A 22,218-nucleotide genomic window follows, 5' to 3' on the forward strand; every position below is an offset into this window, starting at 1 on the left:
CTCAGTTATTATTTGTATTACCATAGTGCCTAGCAGTGCCAGCCACAGATGGGAACCCCAGTGCACTAGGGGTACAGACACAGAACAAAAATACAGTCCCTGCCCAAGAGAGCTTCCAGTCTAAGACAAGAGACAACAGGTGAATATGGACAGACAGACGGGAGGCTGGCTTATGTGATAGGCAGCAGTCACAGCACATGTGAATCAGGTCACTTAGGGGCTGACCTTTGGCCTATTGCTGCAGATTGGCACAGCTTGTCCTCACCAGTCTTGAATCTCCCATTTTTGTTTTCTAACATCCTCTGTGAGGCCCAGATATTATTTCTCATGGGACACACAAAAATCAGTGGGTGCTCCCCCTGCTGGCTCTGCCGCAGCAGTGCACTGTTCTCAATCTCCATTCCCGGAGCTGCACAGGTACAAGCAGATCCGCGTGTTGTGCTGCGAGAAATGGAGCCCAGCGGCTTGTTCCCTCCAGCCCTCGCCATTCGTTTGTGTCACTTACTGTTTACGAGGAAAGGGGCTGGAACAAGTGCCTCAAAACAGAAGCTGAGATGGGGCTCACTTGAGTCCCCCCAGCTTATCAGTGATGGAGCATGAGACCAAACAAAGAGCTCTGTGTTAGTAGAGATGCAGCGCCAGGGAAGTCAGCGGGGCAGGGAAGCTCACTGGAGGAAGAGCTGTAATCCGCAAGCATTTACAGGGCACAGGCAGGGTCACAAAGAGCCGAGCTATAACAGCTATAATACAGCATCCTGCAGCATCCTGCAGCCGGGATTGTCTCCCATGTGTGGCTTTTTCAACTGGAAGGTGCGGCACCAAGGAGCAGCCCACCAGGGTCCTGGGGAACAACTCAGAGGAGATCAACCTGCAAACCATCTCTACGTACCACGAGACACTGAAAGTTTACAGAGTGAACAGCACACTGCGGCTCCGCAGGGTGGACGAACCCCTGCTCATCAGATGCTCTGTGCAGAACCTCCTGGGCAGTAACTTTCAGGACATCACCCTGGTCTCACATGGTGAGTTGGCTGGCACTCGCTTTGTCCCAGGTGTGCAGGTCTCTGCGCTGTTTGCTGTGGGGTGGAAACTTAGCCCAGGCTGGGGGACTAGTGTCTGCAGCCTGCTCTTTTAGTTCAAGCAGAAGAGGCCTCTTTATGGAGCAGCGTAGCTGGAGCCCTTGGTGCCCATTGGATGTGTCCAACAATTTGTGCCACCTGAATGAGGCAACTTCAGTGCCTGGTATGTGCATGCTTTGCCTATCTGGATAAAATAGCCCCATTCCTCCCCTCCCTCTCCCGGCTCGTCTTCCTGCAGAGCTACTGCCTCCTGCTTTGGAGTCTGTGTCCAAAGGGTAACATTTACACATCCCTTTCTTTGCACAGTCCAGTTGTAATGTCCTCTGTCCTGACACCGAGCAGTAACATCAGTGTAGAAACCAGGAGCGGGTGGATGTGCCAGAGCCAGACCCCACAGCGTCGGTGCGAAGGGAGAGCAGGGTGTTTGCACAAACAGATAGCAAGCGGGCATCACCCTCAGTATATTTCACCAGCATTCGTGTGAGCAACTTGTTATCCAGGCTGCAGGCACTAGGGGGAGCCACAGCCACACATTTATAGGGTGTGAGAGGGCTGAGGCTAGGCCACTAAAAAAGGAACCAACACTCTGGGCTAAAGGGTCAGCCAGGCCAGCTCCCACCAAGAGCCAGACCACTGCCTCCTACAGCCCATGGCTCTGTACACAGCCATGAGGTCAAATCTCTTCCAAAAACCTCTGGGCTGTGGGGAGCTCTCCTGCAGCAAAGGGGCTGGAGCGTCACCACTAATTCCTTCCCACCGCACCCCGATGGAGTGGCCCCCCTCCCCGTGTGTTTGTGCCGCTTTCCAGCACCCCTCGGGGGGATTAGTTCTAGGGACAGGGAATAATCGTCCAGGGTTACCCTGAGTCCAGCAGAGAAGGGAGAGGGTCCTCTCTGGGCATCCCTGGCTGGTCTGGATCAGTGAACACTTCTCATGGGAGTAAGGGCTGGGTACAGCCAGCCAGGGGACACCGCAGAGGCCTGGCTAAGGGTCACTTCCTGTCAGTTTCCAAGGGATGGCACGAAAGCACCAAGATGTGCCCCAGGCCCCAGCAGTGGCTGCCAGGGGTTGAAGTCATCCGGGGAGGTTTGGAGAGGGAGGGAGAGCAGGACTTATGGGACAAGACAGGGCAGGGTCTCAGAGTGGGGCATTTTGGATGAGGCCCTCTTGGCTAGTTTCTCCCAAGTGGCTGCCCTGAGCTCCCCAGGCCACGTGGGGCTGGAGGCATCTGATTGTTTTCCATGTGGTTCTTGTCGTAGCTTTGCCCTTTAAGATGATCATCATCTCAGTCATTCTGGCCTTGGTGGTGGTGCTTGCCGTCATCTTCCTGGTGGTCCTCATCGTCCTGTGGCTGAAGGTCAGAGCGAGCACCGTCTCCCCCTTCGGGAGGTGGGGAGGTCTCCTCCCTTTGACTGCATGCACTGAGAGGGCTTGGCCGGGCTGCAATGGGCAGCTGGGGAACATCCCCCTCTTCTAGCTCCTTGGTGCAGAGCTGGAGGTGCCAACTTCATGGGTGCTCCAGGGCTGATCACCCAGGGAAAAAATTTAGTGCTTAGCACCCACCAGCAGCCAGCGCCCCCCTCACCCTCAGCACCTCGCATCCGCCGGCGGCCCTGCCGATCAACTCCTTCCCCTCCTTCCCAGTGCCTCCCGATCAGCTGTTCTGCGGCATGCAGGAGGTGCTGCAGGGGAGGAGGGAGGAGCAGGGATGGTTGGGGGAGGAGGCAGAACTAAGTAGAAAGAGGCGGGGCAGGGATGGGCGCTTGGGAGAAGAGGTGGGATGGGGCGGGGTCTGGGGTGGAACTGGGTGGGAAGAGGTGAGGCAGGGGCGGGAAGAGGTGGGGAGGCTTGGGGGAAGGGTCAGGTGGGGGCGGGGCCTGAGGCAGAGAGGGGGTTGAGCACGTCCAAGGCCCGGAGGAAGCCGGCATCCGTGCCACCTGAGCTCGCCGGTGTGACGCGCAGCAGCGGACCTTCCCTCTGGCCATACTGTGCGAGGCAGCACCGCTGGGATGTCTCCCTGCTGGGGCTGTGGGAGGCAGAGGGTGCAGGGTCACTGTCTGCAGGGGACACCTCCCAGCACAGCCCCACTCTCAGCTCTCTCCTCTCCCCTCCCTTCCCCCTCTCCAGAAGCCTCGCTATGAAATCCGTTGGAAGGTGATTGAGTCGGTCAGCTCCGATGGACATGAGTACATCTACGTGGATCCGATGCAACTCCCCTACGACTGCAGCTGGGAGCTCTCCCGGGACAAGCTAGTGCTAGGTACCGTGTGCTCAGCAGGAATCACCAGGGGATGCTCAGTGAAAAGGACGTAAAAGAACGGGGCACAAATCCATGACTCCACAGAGGGAGAGCATGCCTCCAATGCCAGAGGGTGGGCCTGTAGCCAGGGCCAGCTGGGCAGAAGGTGGGCCACAGATGCGCTTTCACGGGATGTCCATGTCACCGACGCGCCGATGCTCTTAGCACGGAGAGATGGGACATGGGGAGCACATCCAGATCGCACCCAGAGCCTGTGCTCCTTAGGGCATTTAGGGGAATTCAGTGGCCTACTGCCTGCTTTGGGGTGGGCTAGTGAGGCACATTCCACAGGGCTGTCAGGTCCGGTGGCCCTGCCTCTAGGCCATGCTTCTCTCTCCACTCCGCCTGAACCAGGGGCATTGCTGCTCGGGCAGCATCAGGGTGATGTTAGCTGTGCTCCCAGCACCGGAGGCAGCCCCCAGAGGGTGGGAGCACGCTAGTACATATGGGACCATCCATGAACCCACATTCAGCATTGAAGAACGGCCTCCATTGTGGGAATAACAATGTGAGCGTTCCCCGTCCTCCTACAGCCCTTTACCTGGGGATCTCGAAGCCCTTCACAACTGCCTAGGGGGCTGGGAGAGCAGGAGGGCATATGGGTGGGGTAGAAACACCAGGACTTTCCTTGGGCTCAGGAACTTTTGGTAGGCCTGGTCCCAGCATGCATGGGGGAACAGAGAGCGTGGGAATAGGACCCATTAGAAATTTCAGGGCTAATAGATCCAGGCCCCCGTCAAAATGATCACTGAACTGTCAGAAGGAAACCAGACAGTATAAAGCACCTCTGAGAATGAACCTCTGCGGGGATGGAATTGTCAAACAGTGCTACCCCTGGTGACCACATCTGGAATAGCTACAGTTCTGTTTGGGAAAGGAGCCTCGGGCTTTTCCTCTTTATTAACACGCTTCCCAGCCAGGCAGAAATCAGCCCTGGCACAGACATAATAACTCCCAGCTTCCGCCATTCCCTGCTGCAATCGCCGGGGGTGTGCAGTGCTGCTGTCTTTCCAGTAAGGGATGCACACTTTCTGAGCAGCTGCCTTGTGGGCCCCTCCCATCTGGCCCTCTGAGGGTTGCTGTTGCAGCTGAAATCTGCATCTCCCTGGTGTTTTGCTGCAGGTCGCACTCTCGGATCCGGAGCCTTTGGCCGAGTTGTGGAGGCAACGGCCCATGGCCTGAGCCATTCGCAATCCACGATGCGAGTGGCTGTGAAAATGCTCAAATGTGAGTTTCCCACCATCTCTTCCCTTCGTTCACTGTCACTCTACCCCTCTTCCATTGCTCTCCCCCACTGCTTCCTTCCCTCTCTCTCCCTTGCTTGTTCCCTCTCACCGGGAGACATTCCCTCCCTCTGCATAGACACCAGCTGGGTCAGTCATTGTCTCACCGCTCCCAGCCCTGCCCATGGTGGGATCAGGACTGTGCTAGCTACATGTCTGTTCACTCACAGGTGATTCTAGCAGGGTTCTGTGGCCCCTGCCTAGCATGGACAGCGATTTATTTCTAAGCACCACTGTCTTTCTTGCCTTCTCTCCAAAAGGCAAAGGTCTAGGTAAGCAGAGGGAGTTGCTTATATCAGTATCATAGCCTGGACAAGAACTCAGGAGCTCCCGCCTCCCAGCCTCGTGCTCAGAGCACCCCTCCCTCTGATGACCCAGTGCTGTGTATGTGACACCAGTTCCTTGTGGGTGTGCGTGTGTCAGGGTCATGCTCGCATCTCTCACACCTCAGCATTCTTATTTCATCTTACTGATGGGTCCGTTTAACAGCTACCGCCAGGACCAGCGAGAAACAGGCCCTGATGTCTGAGCTGAAGATCATGAGCCACCTGGGACCTCACCTAAACATTGTCAACTTGCTTGGAGCCTGCACCAAAGGAGGTACCTGTCCCCTCCCATGTCCCTCCCCTGGACATGACCCCCCTTCATCACAGCTGGTACCCGTCCCCTCCCCCTACTGACCCAAACATTAGCATCCTGCTTAGAGGTCACTACCCTTAGTATGGTGACCAGGCTGAGTTTAGGCAGCCCAGCCCATCTGTCCGCATGGGCCTGCTGCCTGAATGGGAGAAAACTCTGCGCGAGTTGCCAGACTCCACTCCTCCCTGCTGCGTGTCCATCCCCCTCCAGCAGCAGGTATAAGAAAATGATCTCCATCCGATCTCCTTCCAGCAGCATGACCCATGGAAAGCCCAGGTAGCCGACGGTGCTCCAAACTCGAAGGCCAGTGGTCCTGCCTGCTCTCCACTCATCTGAGTGTCCCAAGCCCTCAGCAAAGCAAGGGGCCTTCCTCCCTGGGGCTTCCTGAATCCCCTTACAAGTGGTTGTGAGAACGTGCAGACACCTCTTTGTGAAGGGGTTGGCAGTAAAGCCGGTCGGGAATTTCACTAGAAAATGCCGATTTGTCAAACTGAACCTGTTCTCAGGAAGAAGTCGGTTCAGACAAATTTTTCAACCAAAAAAAAAAAAAAACGCTGAAAAGTGTAGAAATTGTCGACATTTTCACAATGAAAGATACCAGTTTTCGGTCTCAAAGTGACTTGTTGTTTTGAAATTTAAGCTAAGCGTAGTCAATAAAATTGTTTGTCAATAAAAAATGGTCGAAACTGAAATGAAATGTTCCAGTTGACCCAGAACCAAACGTTTCGAGGGGGTTTCCAGTTCATGACAGTTTGCAAGATTTAACTTTTCGTCCTAATTCGGGACAGGGAAATTCTTCGTTACCTTGCAAATGTTCACAAGACAGGAACCGCCTTTCCCACCCAGCTGTGGTCGCTAAGAAAAGGGCCCAAGCCCACACCTGAGTCAAGCGTTCTCCTCTCCTGCAGGCCCCATCTATATCATAACGGAGTGTTGCCGCTACGGAGACCTCGTGGACTACCTGCTCCGGAACAAGCATAGCTTCCTCCAGTACTACACTGAGAAAGCAAGGCGAGAGATGGAGGTGTATGGGAATGCCTCCGAAGAGGACAAGGTGTACAGGTGCCTTTAAAGTAATAGCCTTCTCAGGAGCAGCAGAAGGTCTCTAAAAGTAGGGGGGCCAATGGTGCTCAGACAGTGGCCCCGCCCCCCATGCCGCCCCTTCCCCCTGAGTCCCTGCCCCTTCCCCCGAGGCCCTGCCCCCGCGCCGCCCCTTATCCCTGAGCCCCCGCCCTTGCACTCTGACTTCCCCCGAAGCCCCGCCTTTGCACTGCCCCTTCCCCCCAAGACTCACCCCCTGCTCACTTCTCTCTAGCCCTTCCTCCCACAACGTGATAAAGTGGGAGGGTTATTTCCTCCCACTTTTAAAAGTGGGGGGGCCATGCCCCCCCCCATTCTGGTGCCCCTGCCTTCTATTTCCTTTATGCATGCAGCCATCCCAGCCAGCCACAGCAGGGTCCTGTCCTAAATCCTACAGATTTTGTTCTCTTGTTCACACCAGGGAAGACTGGTGACTTAAGGGTAGGCTAACCTATGGACCAGATCTGCAGTACATTAATTTCAATGGAAGTTAGGAACCTAAATACCTTTGCGGATCTGGGTCCCACCCTGGAATTTTCTGCTTTAGCTCTGCATTTGCCGAACAGGTCCTGTTGAGCTCAGTGCCGAAGTGGGCAGATTTAGCACAGCTTTGTGACAGCTCTTCTTCCCCGGCTGAAACAACGGAAAATAGTCCTGTTACTGTCCCGCTGCCGTAAGAGGTGTGGGAATCTCTGTGCGGATTGACTGAGAGGCATCGCAGATGGACGATACAAGGCAGTGTTTTGTCCCAGTGCACAGAAGCAGTAGTGAAACAAGACAGGCGCTCAGTACATTGATGGAAGCTCTTGCAGTTTCCATTTCAAGTCAGATGAGGCAATAATAAATGTTGAACAAAAGAACATTAATCTGGGCTCTCAGACCTCAAATTAAGGCCTTGAAAATGCTACCTACAATTTTGTGCACACCGCAGCTTTTCAGGGGAGTTTTGGCAGGTGCAAAACTTTGGATTTCTGCATGCCAGTTGCATTTGTGCAGTGTACATGGATTGGGATTGCCAGGCATCCGGTTTTTGACTGGAACCCCCGGTCGAAAAGAGACCCTGGCGGCTCCGGTCGGCACCACTGACCAGGCTGTTAAAAGCCCAGTCGGCGGAGCAGCAGGGGCCCAGGGCTAAGGCAGGCTCCCTGCCCTAGCTCTGAACGGCTCCCGGAAGCGGCCGCCAGGTCTCTGCGGCCCCTAGGCGCTGGGTGGGCAGGGCCTGGGAGGTTCCATGTGCTGCCCCCGCCCCAAGTGCCCGCTCCACAACTCCCATTGGCTGAGAACTGTGACCAATAGGAGCTGTGGGGGGCGGTGCCTGCAGAGCCTCCCTGGCCATCCATGCATCTAGGGGCTACAGGGACCTGGCGGCCGCTTTCTGGGAGCCATAGTAAGCACTGCTGGGACCCCACATCCCTCCTGCACCCCAACCTCCTGCCCCAGCCCAGAGTCCCATCCTACACCCAAACTCCTTCCTGGAGCTCGCACACCCCCGGCAAAAGCCCAGCACCCTCTCCCAGCCCCCTCCTGCACCCCAAACCCTCATCCCTGGCCCCTCCCCACTGCCCACCCCCCCAGCCAAAGACCACACACCCCAACACCCCAGCCCCCTCCTGCACCCCAAACCCCTCATTCCTGGCACCCCCAGCATCCCCTCCAGCCAGAGCCTGCACCCCCACAACACCCTAGCCTGCTTCTACATGTCAAACCCCTCATCCACGGCCCCACCCCACTGCCCACCCCCCCAGCTGGAGCCCACATCCCCCAACACCCCAGCCCCTTCCTGCATCCCAAACCCCTTATCCACAGCCCCACCCCAGAGCCCACACCCCCAGCCGGAGCCCACACCCCCCCAACACCCCAGCCCCCTCCTGCACCCCAAACCCGTCATCCCCAGCCCCACCTCAGAGTCCACACTCCCAGCTGGAGCCCACACCCCCACAACACCCCAGCCCCCTCCTGCACCCCAAACCTATCATCCCCAGTCCCACCCCAGAGCCCACACCCCCAGCAGGAGCCATCACCCCCCTCCCGCACCCCAACCCCCTGCCCCAGCCCGGTGAAAGTGAGTGAGGGTGGGGGAGAGCGAATGATGGAGAGAGGGGGGATGGAGCAAGCAGGGGCGGGGCCTCGGAGAAGGGGTGGGGCCTTTAGCAACCCTAAAATGGATAGGTTTCAGAGTAACAGCCATGTTAGTCTGTATTTGCAAAAAGAAAAGGAGGACTTGTGGCACCTTAGAGACTAACCAATTTATTTGAGCACGAGCTTTCGTGAGCTACAGCTCACTTCATCGGATGCATACCGTGGTATGCTCATGCTCAAATAAATTGGTTAGTCTCTAAGGTGCCACAAGTACTCCTTTTCTTTTTGCTAAAATGGATAGTTACCATTTAGGTAGTCAGGCCCAAAAGGAGACCTCAGGTTTTGTGTACAGGGTTACCATAGCAGCACATGAAAAAGCTAATTAGATATGCACCATCACCTCATTTGCACACTGTGATGGGGTCTGTCAGGCCTTCTCTGCTGCCTGCTAGAGGCTTTGGGTCCCTGACAGCCTGGCCCAGATCTGGACTCTTCTGCTTAAGGAAAACCTGCTCAGGGCCAGGATACCAATGAGACGCAGTCCTCCAGGGGCCTAGAAGGGCCATGAGGAGGCACTGACCAATAGGGAGCTAGCACACCAGTTAAGAAGGCTTGCCTGTGTCTGAACTGGGCAGTGCTGAGTGAGAGAGGAACAGAAGAGGAGGTTCTTAGTACTAGCCCAGAATACTCGGGGCGGGGCGGGGCGGGGCGGGGCGTGGCGGGTAGGGCAGGGCAGGGCAGGGCAGGGCTTGGCTTGGCTTCTACTTAAATACTATAACTAAGCAGTCATCTCTTGTGTTGACTAGTTTAAAGGCACAGAGCCAAACTTGAGTTTGGTTAGCATTAACCATTTAAAGACTGGTGCTGCACTCACAGCAAAGGCGGTTCTGCTCCAGCCCAGCTGCCCGCCTACACACGAGCACGCAAGAGTAAGCAGGCAAATTTGCACACACTTTTGCATACAGGCCTCCCTCTAAGGACCCCGTTCACCTGCACCAATGTGAGTTGACTCCTGTGCAAAAACTCACACGGGAAAACATGTAGGCACCAGATTGCAAGTGTGCTTAGAGAGGCTGGGCTCAGGCCTTGTAGGAGATGTGACCCAGTGGTTAACTAAAGAATGAGGATTTTAAAAATTCAGTTTAGTGTGGCTCCTGCCACCTCTCCCAAGAGAAGAGGGCAGTTCAGTCTTCAGAGTCATTCATTTCCAGGGCTTTCAAATGTACCAGCACTCCCCATAGCCCCAGCTGGGGTGGCCCCCTCTCCTGTGGAGGGAGAAGGAAATTCAGACTCCGATTTTTGCCCTTAGGCATGTGTGGATATGTGCACACCTCAGATATGCAGCAAATTTCCAAGGTGCGTGTGGAAAGGGGGCATTTGCTCACACGTGGCCATGCAAGTGCCAGTCCCTGCTTCGTGCATCGGAATTTGCACCCACAACTCAGGCCTGAGCAATGATACGTGTACAATTGTCCATGCCTATGTTTGGAATTCTGGCCCTCCATAACCACAGTCCCTGAAATTAAGTCTCCCTTCTCTGAATCTGAAATCCACTCCAACCTTTTCTTACACTATCTGTTCTGAATGGTTTCTTTGCTTCCCCATTCCAGCCTCACCTCCTTCTCTGTCGAAAGCGACGGGGGCTACATGGATATGAGCAAGGATGACTTCCTGGACTACGTTCCCATGTCTGATATGAAGGGAGAGATCAAGTATGCTGACATTGAGTCCTCCAACTACGGCACCCCCTACGAGCTGGACAGCTATTCCCCCTCAGGTAACGGGAGTCCCTGGATGGGAGGGAGATGGTGTTTGTGCCGGGGTGACTGGTTTCCTTTGCTTTAGGAGCTGGTTGGGATGTGAGCTGATTCCCGCAGGGTCTGTTGAGCCAGAACAGTGTTGGCATAGTTTCTCCCACACTGAGGCTCTGCGGAGGCCTGAAAAACCCCAGACCAACTTCTGTTCCCTCCAACGCGAGCCCCAGCTTTAATCCGTGTGGGAGCCTGGTAACAGCCATTGTGCGTCCCTCTGCTCTGCCCTTTTCCTCCCTCCAGCTCCCGAAAGGACGGATCGCGTGACCCTGATAAACGAGTCCCCGCTCCTCAGCTACACAGACCTGGTTGGGTTTAGTTTCCAGGTGGCCAACGGGATGGAGTTCCTCGCGTCCAAAAACGTACGTGTGCTGAGTTGGCAGGTGGGTTTGGTGGGAGTCGACTCTGAAAGGGAAGAAATCAAAGCTTCTTCTTGGTGTGTGATGTGAAAGCCCTCTTGACCAGCCAAACCTTCAGTCAGGCTTCACCAGGAGCCGACTCTGCTTCTCTGACGATGTTGCCTCCCTCAGGAGAGAACAGGCCTTTGCATTGAATAGCTACTGACCGCCTTGACTTTCTGGCACTGTCATGGGGCCTGTGTGACCAGACTACATTTTCAAGTAGGTCTGGCTCCAGTCAGGCCAAGCACTGCCTTCCAAACCCCCAGCCTGCAGCCCCCTAGAACCGCTCTCCGGGTGCTTCTGGTGCTGTCTGGTGCCCTTTCCTCAGAGCCAGCCTAAGCGTCCTCACCAGAGGCCAGTGTTGTGTCAATGAACAAGCAACCCAGCCTGGGGCAGAGCTCTCTCCAGACACCCGTCCAGCAGCCAGGCTTACTGGTGCAGCGCTAGGGCTTCTGGAAACAGTGGGTATTAAAGCCGAACTGCCAATGAGGACAGAGCTCCCAGGGTCTCTAAGGCTAATTTGACTGGCTGAGCTTCAGCCAATTGTGAATGTAACCAAAGCTCTGTTGTTTGTTAGGAAAAGTATTTAGCTGGGGTGTGACAGCAATGGGGACGGCCCTAGAGAGAAGCTCAGAGTGACATTTCTGGTCAGTCTCCCAGTCCCCTTCACATGCCTGGCCAGGCAGCTTGCATTAAATGAGATGCCAGCCATATCAACTGTCCGTGCTTCAGTGATGGATTGATACCGGAGGAGCCTGCCTTCTTTGCTGGTGCCAGTGCAATGCTTGAGCAAACCCCGTGAGCATGCTTTGTCCGGGGTACGTGAAGGCATAAGCCAGGCTGGCCTAACCCTGCTGCTCCAAGACTCCGACTGTCCATCTGCAATGCTCGTTTCGCTGCTCTCTGTGGGGGTTTGCTCTGGTACCATGGCGACCTCTGTGGCGCCTTCTGTTGCTCTGAATGCAGGTGTTTCTGTGGCCTGAGCACCCCTTCTAACAACACCCTGTCTCCTCCCTTACAGTGTGTGCACCGAGACCTGGCAGCAAGGAACGTCCTCATCTGCGAGGGGAAGCTGGTGAAGATCTGTGACTTTGGCCTGGCCAGAGATATCATGAGAGATTCCAACTACATCTCCAAAGGCAGCGTGAGTCAGGGACCCAGCCCTTCCTGCCCGGTTCCAGCAGGCTCACACACGCCTTGTTCTACCGGGCGGAAATCTCTCTTCCCAAGGATAGGGCAGAATTCTCACCTGACTCCCTTGATCCTCCCCCACTCCCCAAATAGTCCAAAAAGTCCATTATCCTGACAACAAATCAAAAAATCATAGAACTGAAAGGGACCTTGAGTGGTCATCTAGTCCAGTCCCCTGAACTCAAGGCAGGACTAAGTATTATCTAGACCATCCCTGACAGGTGTTTGTCTAACCTGCTCTTAAAAATCCCCAATGATGGAGATTCCACAACCTCCCTAGGCAATTTTTTCCAGGGCTTAACCACCCTGACAGTTATGAATTTTTTCCTAATGTCCAACCTAAACCGCCCTTGCTGCAATTTAAGCCCATTGCTTCTTGTCCTATCCTCAGAGGTTAAGAAGAACAATTTTTCTCTCTCCTCCTTGTAACAATCTTTTATGTACTTGAAAACTGTTATCATGTCCCCTCTCAGTCTTCTCTTCTCCAGACTAAACAAACCCAATTTTTTCAATCTTCCCTCATAGGTCATGTTTCCCGGACCTTTAATCATTTTTGTTGCTGTTCTCTGGACTTTCTCCAGTCTGTCCACATCTTTCCTGAAACGTGGCACCCAGAACTGAACACAATACTCCAGTTGAGGCCTAATCAGCGTGGAGTAGAATGGAAGAATTACTTCTTGTGTCTTGTTTACTCCTGCTAATACATCCCAGAATGAGGTTACACTGTTGACTCATATTTAGCTTGTGATCCACTATGACCCCCAGATCCCTTTCCACAGTACTCCTACCTAGGTAGTCATGTCCCATTTTGTGTGTGTGCAACTGATTGTTCCTTCCTAAGTGGAGTACTTTGCATTTGTCCTTATTGAATTTCATCCTATTTACTTCAGACCATTTCTCCAGTTTGTCCAGATCATTTTGAATTTTAATCCTATCCTCCAAAGCACTTGCAACCCCTCCCAGCTCGGTATCATCCGCAAACTTTATAAGTGTATTCTGTATGCCATTATCTAAATCATCAATGAAGATATTGAACAGAATCGGACCCAGAACCGATCCCTGCGGGACCCCACTCATTATGTCCTTCCAGCATGACTATGAACCACTGATAACTGCTCTCTGTGAATGATTTTCCAGTCAGTTATTTGCCCATCTTATAGTAGCTCCATCTAGATTGCATTTCCCTAGTTTGTTTTTGAGAAGGTCATGCGAGACAGTATCAAAAGCCTTACTAAAGTCAAACTATACCACATCTACTGCTTCCCCCCATCCACAAGGCTTGTTACCCTGTCAAAGAAAGCTATCTGATTGGTTTGACATGATTTGTTCTTGACAAATCCATGCTGACTGTTATTTATCACCTTATCATCTTCTAGGTGTTTGCAAATTGCTTAATTATTTGCTCCGTTATCTTTCCGGGTACAGAAGTTAAGCTGACTGGTCTGTAATTCCCTGGGTTGTCCTTATTCCCCTTTTTATAGAAGGACACTATATTTGCCCTTTTCCAGTCTTCTGGAATGTCTCCTGTCTTCCATGGCTTTTCAAAGATAATTGCTAATGGCTCAGATATATCCTCAGTCAGCTCCTTAAGTATTCTCCTGTCTCTGAAATGGCAACAAGTGCTCAGGGTAATTAGTGCCATTTGCATCCCAGTTCCCAGAGTGCTTTGCCTCGTGGTGTTACACCTTGGTTAGACTAGATAGGTGGGGAACTCTCCCCGCCAGCCATAGAGGAGTGGGAGCTGTGGGAGCACTGGTCCCCCAAGTCAGGGAGAGGAAGGAGAGATTTCCCTCTGCCCCCCCTTTCCCCTCTTACTTTAACCCCAGCTTTACCTGTAATGGAACCACATGATCATGCTTTCTAGGGTCCTATGCAGGAACTTAGAAAACAGCAGTAATGACTGCCCACAAATACAGCCCCTTTTGTTCAAGGACCCTAGAGCACAGGACTACCCCTCATCCTATCCCTGTGCGACTAGTAGCTCTGAATCATCCTTCAGATTGAGAGGCTAAACTGCGTCACTGTGAATTTCTTGCAGAGCTGGGAATGGGATCCAGACCTTCTGACTCCCAGGCCCCTGCTCTAACCACTCGACTGCACAGAAAGAGGAAGTGCTTTTCTGCAAGCTCCCATGCGAGTGCTTTCAAGGAAGGAGATTCGGGTCTTTCAGGTCGGAAAGAGCCCCTGGTTCCAATGAGCATTCTCCAGAATGTTCTCTTTGTTTTAAATTGCAATAGACGAGCAAGTGCTGGGGGAAGATGAATAATCCCTAGCTCTTCACATCAGCAGCTCTCAAAGAGCTTTATGAAGGAGATCAGTGTCATTACCTCACTTTACAGATGGGGAAACTGAGGCACAGAGAGGCGAAGGGAGTTGCCCAAGGTCACTCAGCAAGTGAGTGGCAGAGCTGGGGCTAGAACCTAGGTCCTGAGTGCAAGTGCAGGGGTTGAGCCACCAGACCACACTGGAATCGTGTCAGGGCTCTTCTGTTCCACTCTCCTCTTCTTGCTGAATCACTGCCAGCCAGGCGAAGCTGGGAGTGGAGAGCTCGACAGGGGTAGGTGAGCTGCCCTCGTTGCTTGGAAGCCAGAAGCAGCCAGTGTAACACAGGAGCTTTGGCCACCCACTCAGCTCATGGGCAGGGGGCAAGGCCCCTCCTTTTCCCCCTCCACAGCAGGGCTGGGGCTTTCCAATCCAGCTTTGCTGCCGCTGCTGTTCCTGATAAAATAGGAAATGAAACCAGGCCCCTTTGCAATCCTTCCTGGGGATTATTTTTGATACCAGTTGCGCAAGGAAATCCGCATCCAGCATAGGGCGCCACGCAGCCAAAGCCGCACGCAAGCTGATAGAGGCAGGGCTGGATTGGGCCAAAGACAGGAAACACGGAGAGAAGAGGACTAGGATATCTATCTTGGTCCTCTCTTCCCGGCTTCTTAGAAATCTCCAGTCAGGTCCTGTTCTGTCAGATCTATTCATAGTAGGGTGACCAGACAGGAAGTGTGAAAAATCTGGACAGAGTGGGGGGTAATAGGAACTTATAAAGAAAAAGACCCAAAAACCGGGATTGTCCCTATAAAAATCAGGACATCTGGTCACCCTAATTCATAGTGATGCACATTTGCCAGGTTTCAGACACTCAGCTTAGACTGGGATGGGTGGAAAGTCGTCATGTGACCGCATTTCAATGGCCTGGGGTCAGTAGACTCAGTCGAAGGCCGGGTATCCGTGGCATAAAAGCCTCCATCGCAGCAAGCAGGCCTGTTGGCTGAGATGAGAAGGGATGTAGAAACCAAGCTGGTGCCTGACCTGAGCAGGCATCTTCTCCTGGTCAGAGCGGAGGCGCACCGGAGAGCGGACCTGAGGGAAGCTTGCACTGCTGGGGCCTTCTGTCCCCAGAGCGGTCATTTTGGCACCAGCTGCAGGTCTGTCTCAGAAAGGCAACAGTCCGTTTTGCCAGGCTGATGTAGTGGCCCAGCAGGAGAACTCAGCCCTGGAAGGGAGGTGGCTTTGCAGGGCTGGAATAGGGTGACCAGACGTCCCGATTTTAACCCATTTGTCCCGCGTCCCGACCGCACGTCGGTCAGGACGCCCTTTGTCCCGATATCGGGGACGGACCGGTCACTGTCACCACCAAAGTCCTGGGGCTGGCGTGGCGACACTTCCTGGGGCAGCTCCCGGCGCCCGCCCGCCGGCAGGAGCCTGCAGTGCGGGCGGCCCCTAGGCACAGAGGTGGAGGGGGTCTCCCCGTGCTGCACCGGCTCCCTCCTGCCCAATCAGAGCTGTGGGGGCGGGGCTTGCAGGCACTGGCAATGGGCAGAGAGCCCTCCACCCCCACCCGACCCGACCCTAGGAGCCAGAGGGACCTGCCAGATGCCTCCTGGGAACCACCCCAGGTAAGCACTACCAGGACTCCCTACCTCGCCCCGTGGCAGGTCCCTCTGGCTCTTAGGGTCGGGGTTGGGGGGCAGGGGGTTCTGTGCATGCTGCTGACACCTGCAAGCCCTGCTCTGCGGCTCCGGCAGCTCCCATTGGTGCTTTTTCCAGCCAATGGGAGCCACGGAGCTCGCACTTGTGGCAGGCGCAGCATGTGGACAGTCTGGAGACCCCCCCTAGCCGCTCTGACCCTAGGAGCCAGAGACCTCCCAGCAGAGCTGGTGAGTGCAGCCAGGGAAGGGGGCAGGGTGTCATGGAGTGACTGTCTGGGAGGTGTGGGGAGGGGGGGCGCTGGGCAGTGGGAGAGGTTTGTGTGTTTTGGGGTGCTGGGCAATGGGAACCTGTTGGGGGGTGCTTGGCAGTGTGGGAGATCTTTGTGCGTCAGGGCACTGGGCTGTGGGGGTCTGTGTGGGGCATTGTTTAGTTGTAGTGGTGGGGCTGTGGGAAAGGGCACTGGGAGGGAGGAGAAACCTGTGCCCCTGGCTCCATGGCTTCTGCTGGGGGCTGGAGCTGGGGCCATGAGTCCTTGCCCCATGGCTTGTGGTGCGGGCTGCAGTAGGGGCCGTACACCCCTCTTGCAGCTTCCTAGGGCTGTGCACCCCCTCTCATGGCTCCGGTCAGGGCTGTGCACCTGTGGCTCTCTTCCCCCTCCCCGCCCCACCCCTTGCCCAATGTATCCTAATATTTCACTCTTGCAAGCTGGTCACCCTAGGCCAGAAGCTCTCCGTGATGGTGTGAGAGGGGTGAGAGACCTCAGCAGGGCCACAGCAAGTGTCAGGACTGAGTGGAACTGTGAAGGGGACTGCAGTTCTCCTGGCTCATCTGACATGGGTCAGTGTAAAACCCTGCTCTGGGAAATTGGAGTCAAGGCCCTAAGGAAAACGGTTGATGCAAAGTGCTCAAGAGTCGCTCCAAGGGGCTCTCCTCAATCTTTGTAAAGTGGGCTCCATGAAGAGTCAAGGAGAAGGTGTCCAACTTCTCTGCTTATTGGTGCAGAAGTGAGCTGTCTCCAGGGGATTGGCTGACTCATGGGCCTAACCCATTCCTGCTTTCTCTCATCCTCACAGACCTTCCTGCCTTTGAAATGGATGGCGCCTGAGAGCATCTTCAACAACCTCTACACAACCCTGAGTGATGTGTGGTCTTTTGGGATCCTCCTCTGGGAGATATTCACTCTGGGTAAGTGCCCTGACATCACTCTCCTTCAACAGAATGCAGCCTACCTCCCAGGACCACACAGGTCCCCCCGTGCTTGTCCCTGAATCTTCCTCCAGTCCCACCCTGGGAGAAAGATACCAATCCCTGAGTCCCATCCCATCCATGCCACAAGGGGGTTTCTGTGGCAGAGCCTTGTCCGATCACACACTGACCAGCACAGGTCTGATGATGAAGGTGGGGTAGGAATGGTGAACAGAAGGGAGGGAGGGTAGTGCTGATTTTATAACAACACTGACAGTGTGAGTGTGGTGGAGCCTCCCCGTTAGCCTGGTTTCCAACTCTTCTTTCTCCTCCTAGGTGGGACTCCATACCCTGAACTACCCATGAATGAGCAGTTCTACAATGCCATCAAATGTGGCTATCGAATGTCTAAACCCACCCATGCTTCCAACGAGATGTAAGTGTTCACCGTGCACGTTTGCACTGGCCACATCTCCTCAAACTGGAGAAGCATCTTTGCTCCATCACCCCTTCCACCATCTAACTCTCTATGGTGTCCTCCCCCACCCCATCTCCCCAGCTATGACATCATGCAGAAATGTTGGGAAGAGAAGTTCGAGATAAGACCTTCCTTCTCTCAGCTGGTGGTACTTATGGGGAACCTCCTGGCAGATGGATACAAGAAGGTATGTCCCAGGAATGCTATGATGGAAGTGTGGGAAGGAGACTCTACTCTAGACAAAGGAGGGTCTAGTGGTTAGGATACTAGCCTAGGGCTTGGGAGACATGGGTTCAAGTCCCTGCTCTGCCGGCTTCTTGTATGATCTTGAGCAATGAGTCTCTCTGTGCCTCAGTTCCGCGTCTATAAAATGAGAAGAACACCACCACCCTATCTCAGAGGGGTGTTGTGAGGATAAATACATTAATGATTATGAGGTGTTCTGATGCTATGGTAATGGAGAACATGTAAGCACCTTAGTTAGATACACCACAAGCATTTCTTCCTTTGTCTAAATTAGACATAACCTATCCATGAAATATACAGAGTCTGTATAAGAAATGAGCCCCATTTTACAGCCAAACATATTCTATGCTTGGTGACACCTCTTTCAGATGAGCTGGAGAACTGAGGCTCTGACAAATTCTGGTCTATAAGATCCCCAGGTACTTTTGGGAGGGAAAGGGGTGTTAATCCCATTTTCCAGGGCATATCCCAACTCAAGCAATTACATTCTGGCGATCTAAATCCCTCTTGCAGTTCCAGCTGGACACAGCATTCTGCTTCCCTTCCTGCCCTAAATGCTGTGTAGTGTTCCTGTGTGCAGTTAAACATTTGCCATTTCTCAGAGCGGGCTGCACTTTGGTGGCAAAGTGCTCCTTGTGTATAGTTTGTCTGAGCTTTTGTAAAGCACTTCTGGCTCCTTTGGGGTCAGTGGTGATAATGAAATGTTAACAGTTTAATTCATAAGGCTTGAAATATATTTGCTGGTCAATTTAGAGAAAAAATTTACAAGCGACGCTAAAAATCAGCAGCCTTTCGTAAAGTGACATTTCCCAGCGTGGCTGGGTTTATTGGTAACACTGAGAGTGGCCTGGATACATAAAAAGAGAGGGACAAATGTAACGTGTGAGCATTGTCTCGTTGTTGAAACCCAGGATTGGGGCTCAGGAGATCAGAGTTCTGTTCCTGGCTCTTCCCCGGTGTTCTCGGGTCACTAAATTCCACGTGCTTCCCCAGTTGTCCAGCCACCAGCGGGTGTGGCTCCGTTTTTGGACACAGAAGGCCTGATTCTCCTCTCACTCACACAGACGTAGAGCACAATGGAGCAACAGCAGTATCACCCCTGATATCTCATGTGGCTCACGCAAAAATTGAACCGCTCGGCAGATGCTTGGAAATCGGCCTCCTCCCTCCCAGGGTTGCCCTGAGGGCTTCATTAACGCCCGGCTGGGAAGCACCATGCAATCCTGCAAGGGAGGGCACTATAGCAGTGCAGAGTGGGAACGGGGCCCAGACTCTGTAGTTTCTCTTTATGTGCCTGGGGATGCCGGCTTGACCCCGGTTAGCGCCACCCCCTCTCACCCGCCTCATTTCTTTTGTAACCTGCCCTACGGGAGCAGAGGTACCAACAGGTCGAGGAGGAATTCCTGAAGAGCGACCACCCTGCTGTTCTGCGCACAAGGCCCAGAATCCCAGGGGTCAGCAGCGCCGGGCTCACCCCCAGCTCCGGCACCGGAAGTGTCCTCTATACAGCTGTGCAGCAGGATGGGGGGGACAACGATTACATCATCCCCCTCCCTGATCCCAAGCCCGACGGAATCGATGACGCCCCTCAGGAGGCTTCTGTCAGCCGGGCCAGGTAGCAAACACAGGCCTCTTCATGTTTCCCCCTAATCTGATCTCTGTCACCACTGACCATCCTGAGAGCTCAACAACAAATGCTTCACACAACAAAAGTGGAAGCAGGAGAGTGTGGTCAGGTAGAAAGGGGTAGGGATGGGGGTGGCGGGAGGCGGAACAGGTAAAGCAACCCCAGGATCTGCTCCCTTCACTCTCAGGATCCTTAAATCTACCCCCAGCCTGGCTTTTCCCTTCACAGCTGCCCAGTTATTCTATCTGCACGGCCATGGTCCTCACACCGCGCTGGGCTGGAGGCCCGGAGAGAGGCTGGACATCACGTTGTTATGTATACCCAACAGCTAGCACTCCAGGTGTGCACAGCCTGTGGGGCGTGGATGGCTGCACTGTGCGCGCGTGAAGGGGGGCGAATTTAAGTTCCATTTTGTCAATCGCTCTGTGGGAGTTGGAGCCTCAGTAGAAGCCTGTCTAAGATGGAGGGTGGCACTGGGCCCCTGTGGGGCATAGGTAGTAACTCCTCGTGCCACAAGAGAGCCAGCCATGTCTTCCCTAGCAAGTGGGTCCTTGCTTGGGTCATCAGCGATTACGGACAGCACATTTATTTCTCTCCTTTCTCTCCTCCCCCTTTAGTTCTACTCTGAACGAAGTGAACACAGCGTCCACAATATCCTGCGACAGCCCCCTGGACCTACAGCAGGAAGGGGAACAGGAACCTGAACCAAAGTCGGGCTGCCAGGAGCCAAGCCCAGGGCACCACGACATGGAAGAAAGTTTTCTGTAGAAGGGGCAGAGCTGATGCTAGCCCACACCCTACCAGTGAGACCAGCTGTGGGGCAACCAGACTTGGTGGAGAACCTTGTTGGGTGCTTATTTATCCCGCCCTCCGTCCCACCTCTCGGCACAACGTGGACTATAGAGGCACCTTTTCCCTCCCCCAGCCTCACTGCCACACTCCACCCCATTGATCAAACTACTGAAACGAGGAGGGGTCTCCTCACAGACAAACCTCTTCTCCTCACAGTGAAGCCTGCAGTGCTCCCAGACCAAGGGGCAGAGCGCCAGCGAGTCTCCAGAGGAGATCCTGCCGTTCACTCCACTTGTTTGATATCCCAGCCTCCTTCCCGTGCCCCGGTGCAGTAGGTGGCTCTGAATTTCAGTGTCCGTCTGGGCCGAAGCTGCCTCTTTGATGTTCTGCGTGTCCACCACGCTGGGGTACAGCTGCCGTAGTGCTGTACATGGCTGGGCTGGACAGATTCCTTGCAGCTCACTGGTGGGGTGTCGGGAAGCCGACAGGCCAGGCCCCAGTGGCTAGAGAACAGGATCATACTGAGTGGATTCTCTCTCGAGCACAGAAGAGCTATTGTGGCCGCTGAGGAGAAACCAGCCGTGGGTTTCGGAGACGTTTAGGCACATTCTTGCCCTGTCCAGCCTTTCTGAGATGGATGCGGCACCACACGCACTATGGTACAGGTACCTGTGGCACTGGGCCACAATGCTGCATCTACCCCAAGGAGAGGTCTTAGGCTGACCCTCTTTCTGCCCACAGCAGCCTGGGTTCCAAAGGGCCTGCCAGGAATCAGGGATGCTCCGATTCTGACTCTGCTGTGGCAGCATCTCACTCCAGCATTGTCTTCCTCTATGTGGACTCTAAGCCTAGACATTCTCCATATCGCTCATTTAAAGGGAACAAATAAGATCTCTTAATTCACTAGCCAGGCCAGTATAGGAACAAAAATGGCTTTTCATTAATCCTCTAGTGCCAGGGAACCTATTTCACCTGCTGGGAAAGTCTCTCAACCCAGCTGGTGCCAGAATCTTTGTTTTATCTTTGGGAAGCAGGGGTATGAAGTTGATGTTACTTTGTTCATACGAATTCCCCTTTCCATGCCGTCTGGGTCCCTCACGTGAATTGCAGCCTCTTGCCCTAAGTGAGTAACCAGGCTGCATAAACACAAGCCCAGGCGGTCCAGGGACATAGAGAGAGAGAGAGGATGAGAAGTCATCTGTAGTGATGCAAGACTCACCCCTGCGGCGCCTCCTGCTGGTCATCCAGGGAATTAGCTTGCCAGCCTCCAGATCGCCCTCTGTCAGCCAGTGTCTCACCTCTCGCTAGCCCCTGTATCCCCCCTGAACCCCGGTGTCCCTTTCCCTTGGAAGCTGCCCCCTGGCAGTACTCCCACAGTCTCTGGGTCTCCCGTCCCAGGGGTACCCCCAACCCCCTATTCCCACCTCGCCTCAGTATATGGTTACTGCCAGTCACCACCTAGCCCCTGTTCACTGGGACGGACTGCAGTGTACAAGCCACTCATCACAGGTAAGGGGGGTTTGGGCCTGCTGCCTCCGCCTACCTTTGGGCTGCCCTGTTGCAACCCCAGTACCCTGTCTTAGGCTGTCTGCCAGGCCTGCAGCCTGGGGCTTTTCCAGCCTGGAGTCTCCCAGCTCCTCTGGCCTTCCCCAGCCCTGCTTCACCTCAGGTACCCTGGTATGCTTCCCAGCAGCCAGGCCCATCTCCCTCCACAGCTAGAGGAGATTCTGTCTGAGCATCTGGCTCACAGCCCTTTTATAAGGGCCAGCTGTGGTCTGTTTGGGACGTGGCCCCAGTGGTGCCTACTTCCCCAATCAGCCTGGGAGCTACTTGCCCCCAGCCACAGCCCTCTCCTGGGCTGTTTTAAGCCCCTCTGGGCAGGAATGGGTGACCACCCCGCTACATCATCTGAGAGCTGTATATGGTCCTGCCACTTACAGTCTCTTTGACTGTACAAATACATGGGGGAAGCCAACTTTTAAACAACAAGCAGCATTTGTGTTTGCCAGGAGCAGCCGTTCTCATGCTGACAGGATCCATGGAGCCTTGCAGGATGGTACATTTTGGGACCCAAGCAGAGGCAGAAGGATCAGGTTGTCAG

The 22,218-nt window shown here is 54.3% G+C and overlaps 1 protein-coding gene across 3 annotated transcripts in view; it reads left to right on the forward strand.

Moving 5' to 3' along the window:
* Positions 1 to 20,093, forward strand: part of PDGFRB (platelet derived growth factor receptor beta) — a 56,025-nt gene extending 35,932 nt beyond the window's left edge. For 2 of the 3 annotated variants that reach the window (XM_073355343.1, XM_073355342.1), the window contains 14 exons: positions 811 to 1,022; positions 2,339 to 2,436; positions 3,207 to 3,339; positions 4,501 to 4,605; positions 5,151 to 5,261; positions 6,209 to 6,362; positions 10,070 to 10,236; positions 10,514 to 10,632; positions 11,693 to 11,815; positions 16,863 to 16,974; positions 17,311 to 17,410; positions 17,534 to 17,639; positions 19,075 to 19,313; positions 19,943 to 20,093. In XM_073355343.1, the coding sequence (XP_073211444.1) occupies positions 811 to 1,022; positions 2,339 to 2,436; positions 3,207 to 3,339; positions 4,501 to 4,605; positions 5,151 to 5,261; positions 6,209 to 6,362; positions 10,070 to 10,236; positions 10,514 to 10,632; positions 11,693 to 11,815; positions 16,863 to 16,974; positions 17,311 to 17,410; positions 17,534 to 17,639; positions 19,075 to 19,313; positions 19,943 to 20,093 (1,930 nt within the window). Of the gene's footprint in view, positions 1 to 810; positions 1,023 to 2,338; positions 2,437 to 3,206; positions 3,340 to 4,500; positions 4,606 to 5,150; positions 5,262 to 6,208; positions 6,363 to 10,069; positions 10,237 to 10,513; positions 10,633 to 11,692; positions 11,816 to 12,387; positions 12,819 to 16,862; positions 16,975 to 17,310; positions 17,411 to 17,533; positions 17,640 to 19,074; positions 19,314 to 19,942 lie in introns of those variants that run through there. The other variant, XM_073355344.1, reaches the window with a different exon arrangement.
* The last annotated feature ends 2,125 nt before the right edge of the window (positions 20,094 to 22,218 follow it).

Source organism: Lepidochelys kempii, chromosome 8 (genome assembly GCF_965140265.1).
Source record: "Lepidochelys kempii isolate rLepKem1 chromosome 8, rLepKem1.hap2, whole genome shotgun sequence".
NCBI lineage: Eukaryota > Metazoa > Chordata > Testudines > Cheloniidae > Lepidochelys > Lepidochelys kempii.